The sequence below is a fragment of the Coregonus lavaretus genome (genome assembly GCF_964263955.1).
Source record: "Coregonus lavaretus genome assembly, chromosome: 23".
NCBI classification, from domain to species: Eukaryota; Metazoa; Chordata; class Actinopteri; order Salmoniformes; family Salmonidae; genus Coregonus; species Coregonus lavaretus.
In genome coordinates, this window is record NC_140010.1 from 2,665,018 (window position 1) to 2,672,767 (window position 7,750).

The 7,750-nt window shown below is 53.4% G+C and overlaps 1 protein-coding gene across 1 annotated transcript in view; it reads left to right on the forward strand.

Moving 5' to 3' along the window:
• The window catches only part of LOC311150657 (guanine nucleotide-binding protein G(olf) subunit alpha-like), a gene marked incomplete at its 3' end in the record, with an annotated part of 65,665 nt that extends 60,476 nt beyond the window's left edge, over window positions 1-5,189 (forward strand). Inside the window, exons 7-8 of the mRNA XM_084188154.1 lie at window positions 3,086-3,190; window positions 3,852-5,189. Of these exons, the coding sequence (XP_084044280.1) occupies window position 3,086 (1 nt within the window). The remainder of the gene's footprint in view (window positions 1-3,085; window positions 3,191-3,851) is intronic.
• Window positions 5,190-7,750: the final 2,561 nt, after the last annotated feature.

Below are 7,750 nucleotides of genomic sequence, written 5' to 3' on the forward strand. Positions count from 1 at the left end.
GAGTGGAGAGGGAGGGAGTGGAGAGGGAGGGAGGGAGTGGAGAGGGATGGAGTGGAGAGGGAGGGATGGAGAGGGAGGGATGGAGGGGAGAGGGAGAGGGAGGGAGGGATGGAGTGGAGAGGGAGGGAGGGAGAGGAGAGGGAGGGAGTGAGAGGGAGGGGTGGAGAGGGAGGGAGGGGAGAGGGAGGGAGTGGAGAGGGAGGGATGGAGTGGAGAGGGATGGAGTGGAGAGGGATGGAGTGGAGAGGGAGGGAGGGGAGAGGGAGGGAGGGAGTGGAGAGGGATGGAGTGGAGAGGGAGTGGAGAGGGATGGAGTGGAGAGGGAGGGATGGAGTGGAGAGGGAGGGAGTGGAGAGGGAGGGAGTGGAGAGGGAGGGAGGGAGTGGAGAGGGATGGAGTGGAGAGGGAGTGGAGAGGGATGGAGTGGAGAGGGAGGGATGGAGTGGAGAGGGAGGGATGGAGAGGGAGGGAGGGAGGGAGAGGGAGGGGTGGAGAGGGAGGGAGTGGAGAGGGAGGGAGGGAGTGGAGAGGGAGGGAGGGAGTGGAGAGGGAGGGAGTGGAGGGAGAGAGGGATGGAGTGGAGAGGGAGTGGAGAGGGAGGGAGTGGAGAGGGAGGGAGTGGAGAGGGAGGGAGGGAGTGGAGAGGGATGGAGTGGAGAGGGAGTGGAGAGGGATGGAGTGGAGAGGGAGGGATGGAGAGAGGGAGGGAGTGGAGAGGGAGGGAGTGGAGAGGGAGGGAGGGAGGGAGTGGAGAGGGAGGGAGTGGAGAGGGAGGGAGGGAGGGAGTGGAAAGGGAGGGATGGAGGGAGTGGAGAGGGAGTGATGGAGTGGGGAGGGAGGGAGGGAGGGAGGGGAGTGGAGTGGAGAGGGAGGGAGTGGAGAGGGAGGGAGGGAGGGAGTGGAGAGGGAGGGAGTGGAGGGAGAGAGGGAGGGAGTGGAGAGGGAGTGATGGAGTGGGGAGGGAGGGAGGGAGTAATACTAATAATAATAATATGCCATTTAGCAGACGCTTTTATCCAAAGCGACTTACAGTCATGCGTGCATACATTTTTGTGTATGGGTGGTCCCGGGGATCGAACCCACTACCTTCGCGTTTCAAGCGCCGTGCTCTACCAGCTGAGCTACAGAGGACCACGGAGTGGAGTGGAGAGGGAGGGAGGGAGTGGAGGGAGGGAGTGGAGAGGGAGTGATGGAGTGGGGAGGGAGGGAGTGGAGTGGAGAGGGAGGGAGGGAGTGGAGAGGGAGGGGTGGAGGGATGGGTGGAGTGGAGAGGAGAGGGAGGGAGGGAGGGATGGGTGGAGTGGAGAGGAGAGGGAGGGAGGGATGGGTGGAGAGGAGAGGGAGGGAGGGATGGGTGGAGTGGAGAGGGAGGGAGGGAGTGGGGAGGGAGGGAGGGAGGGATGAGTGGAGAGGAGAGGGAGGGAGGGAGTGGAGAGGGAGGGGTGGAGGATGGGTGGAGTGGAGAGGAGAGGGAGGGAGGGAGGGAGGGATGGGTGGAGTGGAGAGGAGAGGGAGGGAGGGATGGGTGGAGAGGAGAGGGAGGGAGGGATGGGTGGAGTGGAGAGGGAGGGAGGGAGTGGGGAGGGAGGGAGGGAGGGATGAGTGGAGAGGAGAGGGAGGGAGGGATGGGTGGAGTGGAGAGGAGAGGGAGGGAGGGATGGGTGGGTGGAGTGGAGAGGGAGGGAGTGGAGGGATGGGTGGAGAGGAGAGGGAGGGATGGGTGGAGTGGAGAGGAGAGGGAGGGAGGGAGGGATGGGTGGAGTGGAGAGGAGAGGGAGGGAGGGAGGGATGGGTGGAGTGGAGAGGGAGTGGGGAGGGAGGGAGGGAGGGAGGGAGGGATGGGTGGAGTGGAGAGGGAGGGAGGGATGGGTGGAGTGGAGAGGAGAGGAGAGGGGAGGGGAGGGAGGGAGGGATGGGTGGAGTGGAGAGGGAGGGAGGGATGGGTGGAGTGGAGAGGGAGGGATGGAGTGGAGGGAGAGATGGAGTGGAGAGGGAGGGATGGAGTGGAGAGGGAGGGAGGGAGTGGAGGGGAGAGGGAGTGATGGAGTGGGGAGGGAGGGAGTGGAGTGGAGAGGGAGGGAGTGGAGTGGAGAGGGAGGGAGGGAGTGGAGAGGGAGGGGTGGAGTGGAGAGGGAGGAGGGAGTGGAGAGGGAGGGATGGAGTGGAGAGGGAGGGAGGGAGTGGAGAGGGAGGGATGGAGTGGAGAGGGAGGGAGGGAGTGGAGAGGGAGGGAGTAGAGGGAGGGAGTGAGAGGGAGTGATGGAGTGGGGAGGGAGGGAGGGAGTGGAGTGGAGAAGGAGGGAGTGGAGTGGAGAGGGAGGAGGGAGTGGAGAGGGAGGGAGGGAGTGGAGGGAGAGAGGGAGGAGTGGAGGGAGAGGGAGGGAGTGGAGAGGGAGGGAGGGAGTGGAGAGGGAGTGATGGAGTGGGGAGGGAGGGAGGGAGTGGAGTGGAGAGGGAGGGAGTGGAGAGGGAGGGAGGGAGTGGAGAGGGAGGGAGTGGAGGGATGGGTGGAGTGGAGAGGGAGGGAGGGATGGGTGGAGAGGGAGGGAGGGAGGGAGTGGGGAGGGAGGGAGGGAGGGAGTGGGGAGGGAGGGAGGGAGTGATGGAGTGGGGAGGGAGGGAGGGAGGGAGGGAGTGGAGAGGGAGGGAGTGATGGAGTGGAGAGGGAGGGAGGGAGGGAGGAGGGAGTGGAGAAGTAAGGAAGGAAGGAGGAAGGGAAGGAAGGAGGAAGGAAGGAAGGAAGGAAGGAAGGAAGGAAGGAAGGAAGGAGGGAGTGGAGAAGGAAGGAAGGAAGGAAGGAGGGAGGAGGAGGAGGAGGAAGGAAGGAAGGAAGGAAGGAGGAGAGGAAGGAAGGAAGGAGGGAAGGAGGGAGGGAGGGAGGGAGGAGGAAGGAGGAGTCGGAGGGAGTGGAGAAGGAAGGAAGGAAGGAAGGAGGGAGGGATGGAGTGAGGTGGGAGGGATGGTGATAAAAGGCCTTATTGCTTGATGAACTGGGCGGACACAAGTAATACCCTCAAACAGAACACTTTAATTCTCATTCCCTCGATCTGTCACTTCAAATCTTTATCTCAACCTCTGTTCCCAGGTCAGCTGCCTGGAGCCTCGCCTCCCAATTCTGGCCACCAGTGGTTTAACTGTGGGCCCCCACTGCCGAGAACCCCACAGGGCTCAAGGGCCTGGAAGACATATGGTACTTATCCTTCTACTCATACAAACTTCAACATATCACTAATATCCCAAACATCCCACTGCAGATACTCTGAGTGTAACAAAACATTAGGAACACCTGCTCTTTCCATGACAGACTGACCAGGTGAATCCAGGTGAAAGCTATGATCCCTTATTGATGTCATTTGTTAAATCCACTACAATCAGTGTAGATGAAGGGGAGGAGACAGGTTAAAGAAGGATTTTTAAGCCTTGAGACAATTGAGGCATGGTATTGCAGGCCCCCATTCTCATCGACGGGGCTGTAGTGGAGCGGGTCTAGAGTTTCAAGTTCCTTGGTGTCCACATCACCAACAAACCATCATGGTCCAAACACACCAAGACAGTCGTGAAGAGGGCACAACTCTGCTGGGTTTTTCACGTTCAAGTTTCCCATGTGTATCAATAATGGTCCACCACCCAAAGGACATCCTGTCAACTTTACACAACTGTGGGAAGCACTGGAGTCAACATGGAGCCAGCATCCCTGTGGAACGCTTTCGACACCTTGTAGAGTCCATGCCACAACGAGTTGAGGCTGTTGTGAGGGCAAAAGGGGGGGTGGAACTCAATATTAGGAAGGTGTCCTTAATGTTTTGTCCACTCAGTGTAGATACTGCATTTTGATGTGACTTGTTGTTCAGGTGATGAAGAAGAACAGGGACGTGATGAAGAGTGTTTTGAGACCAGTGCAACACACAGCTCCTGTGGTTCGTCGTGAGGCAACGAGAAACAGACGACCCCAGAGGAGCACACCATACCCCACCCTCCATGTGTCCTCTCTCTCTCCATGTGTCCTCTCTCTCCATGTGTCCTCTCTCTCCATGTGTCCTCTCTCTCCATGTGTCCTCTCTCTCTCCATGTGTCCTCTCTCTCCATGTGTCCTCTCTCTCTCCATGTGTCCTCTCTCTCTCCATGTGTCCTCTCTCTCTCCATGTGTCCTCTCTCTCCATGTGTCCTCTCTCTCCATGTGTCCTCTCTCTCTCCATGTGTCCTCTCTCTCTCCATGTGTCCTCTCTCTCTCCATGTGTCCTCTCTCTCTCCATGTGTCCTCTCTCTCTCCATGTGTCCTCTCTCTCTCCATGTGTCCTCTCTCTCTCCATGTGTCCTCTCTCTCTCCATGTGTCCTCTCTCTCTCCATGTGTCCTCTCTCTCTCCATGTGTCCTCTCTCTCTCCATGTGTCCTCTCTCTCTCCATGTGTCCTCTCTCTCTCCATGTGTCCTCTCTCTCTCCATGTGTCCTCTCTCTCTCCATGTGATCTCTCTCTCTCCATGTGTCCTCTCTCTCTCCATGTGTCCTCTCTCTCTCCATGTGATCTCTCTCTCTCCATGTGTCCTCTCTCTCTCCATGTGTCCTCTCTCTCTCCATGTGATCTCTCTCTCTCCATGTGTCCTCTCTCTCTCCATGTGTCCTCTCTCTCTCCATGTGTCCTCTCTCTCCATGTGTCCTCTCTCTCCATGTGTCCTCTCTCTCTCCATGTGTCCCCTCTCTCTCCATGTGTCCTCTCTCTCTCCATGTGTCCTCTCTCTCTCCATGTGATCTCTCTCTCCAGTAGCTACAGTGACGTGTTGAGATTGAACATTCTCTTTCTCACGCTTACTTTTTTTCCCGTCTGTCTTTCTCTCTGTCTCAGACACATCATGAGGAGTCTGAGGAAGATACTGATCAATTGTGGAGCTCTCCAGATTCCTCTGATGAAAAGAACGGAGGACCAGACCACGTCCAGCGCAACGTCCTCCTGAGCCAAAGTCCACTGCCAGCCAAACCCCACCCATGCAAAACACTTGATTGGTTTGATAAGTGGCAACTCGTCACTAGTTTCCATATAGCCGTACTCCACCCGTATCTATCTATCTTCCTGAAACAATAACTTTCAGGAGGTTTTTTTTTCCTCTGTTTGAATAGAGGCTGTCCTATGTTTGGAGACGGTTATGTCATTCACTCAGAATCCTTGGGCCCCCATGGGCTGTGGGGTGGGTGTTTTCACATTTGTCATGAATAAACATGTTTCTATATTTCATAATTCTTTGAATGACTTTTATTTATAGGTCAATAATTATTTACTTTTAATAACTAAAATATGTGGCTCTCATAGAGTATTTGGTCATATACAGTATGTGACGTATTTATACTGTCAGGTGATATGCAGTCCACAGGAAACAATAACTGATTGAAGAAAATAATTGCATGAGCAAGGTAACAAGATAACAACACTTCTGTATGTTAGAAGTTATGCTACCACAATCAATGAATTAACTCTGTAACCTTCAGTTCACCAACGGGAATAGTAGCTTTGGGAGTCTATAATGGTTGTTCAAGAGATTGAAGTTCTGGCTGAGGTGGGATTCGAACTTGGGACCTTTGGGTCCACACTTCCTCAAACACAGAAAATAAAAATCATTTTCCTTGTTTTTCAGCATAATAAATAATGACGAATAGACACTTATTTTATGATGAAAACCATTTCCCCTTTTCCTTTCATCAATTTTTCTTATTTTTCTCCCCCTTCTTCCCCCCCCCCCCCCCCCCCCTTTAACAGAGTGTTGTTCCCCAGCTTTGGCGCTTGCAACGACAGGATAGTGGGTTCGGTTCCCGGGACCACCTTAGGGTTGGGAACGGTTATTCGATTATCCGAACGGATGTTAGTATTTGATTACGTGCTAGAGTATTTGAAAAGGCGGTCGTCTAAAATAAAATAATCTTTGTGACGTTGCTACATACAAGGATAGACCATGACGGTAATACAACTGAGTGTGCTCCATAAAAACGACATACCGGTAGCCTACACACCTATAGTGCTTCTCTGTAGCTCAGCTGGTAGAGCACGGCGCTTGTAACGCCAAGGTAGTGGGTTCGATCCCCGGGACCACCCATACGTAAAAATGTATGCACACATGACTGTAAGTCGCTTTGGATAAAAGCGTCTGCTAAATGGCTTATTATTATTATTTTCACACATGTAGCTTGATATTGCAGCACCGACTGTATGTCAGAGGCTCCATCCATTGTAGCAAGTGAAGTGGGAGATTTCTAATCAATGCAAAAATGGAATTACAATTACAGAATGAAGTTGGCTAAATGAGAAGGAGTAGGCTACAGTGATCAACCAACAGGTGGGCTGTTTAATATGAATGGAGTTGTTGTGGACAAGGACGCGGGGAGCGCAGCAAAGTAGCCTCAATTAGCCTTGCTAGCTAGGTAGCTGGCTAACTTATCTGGCTAGTGTAGCTAGCTAGCTTCTTTACGTACATTTGATGCAGTCAAGACAGACACTTCCTGTAGTGGAGGGCATACGCCGTATACCCACTTATTTATCAGTGGGCATCGCATCCCCAGGATGCGTATCAGAGTAGTGTAGTGGAGGATATACGCCGTATACCCACTTATTTATCAGTGGGCATCGCATCCCCAGGATGCGTATCAGAGTAGTGTAGTGGAGGATATACGCCGTATACCCACTTATTTATCAGTGGGCATCGCATCCCCAGGATGCGTATCAAAGTAGTGTAGTGGAGGATATACGCCGTATACCCACTTATTTATCAGTGGGCATCGCATCCCCAGGATGCGTATCAAAGTAGTGTAGTGGAGGATATACGCCGTATACCCACTTATTTATCAGTGGGCATCGCATCCCCAGGATGCGTATCAAGGTAGTGTAGTGGAGGGCATACGCCGTATACCCACTTATTTATCAGTGGGCATCGCATCCCCAGGATGCGTATCAGAGTAGTGTAGTGGAGGATATACGCCGTATACCCACTTATTTATCAGTGGGCATCGCATCCCCAGGATGCGTATCAAAGTAGTGTAGTGGAGGATATACGCCGTATACCCACTTATTTATCAGTGGGCATCGCATCCCCAGGATGCGTATCAGAGTAGTGTAGTGGAGGATATACGCCGTATACCCACTTATTTATCAGTGGGCATCGCATCCCCAGGATGCGTATCAAAGTAGTGTAGTGGAGGATATACGCCGTATACCCACTTATTTATCAGTGGGCATCGCATCCCCAGGATGCGTATCAAAGTAGTGTAGTGGAGGATATACGCCGTATACCCACTTATTTATCAGTGGGCATCGCATCCCCAGGATGCGTATCAAAGTAGTGTAGTGGAGGATATACGCCGTATACCCACTTATTTATCAGTGGGCATCGCATCCCCAGGATGCGTATCAAAGTAGTGTAGTGGAGGATATACGCCGTATACCCACTTATTTATCAGTGGGCATCGCATCCCCAGGATGCGTATCAAGGTAGTGTAGTGGAGGGCATACGCCGTATACCCACTTATTTATCAGTGGGCATCGCATCCCCAGGATGCGTATCAGAGTAGTGTAGTGGAGGATATACGCCGTATACCCACTTATTTATCAGTGGGCATCGCATCCCCAGGATGCGTATCAAAGTAGTGTAGTGGAGGATATACGCCGTATACCCACTTATTTATCAGTGGGCATCGCATCCCCAGGATGCGTATCAGAGTAGTGTAGTGGAGGATATACGCCGTATACCCACTTATTTATCAGTGGGCATC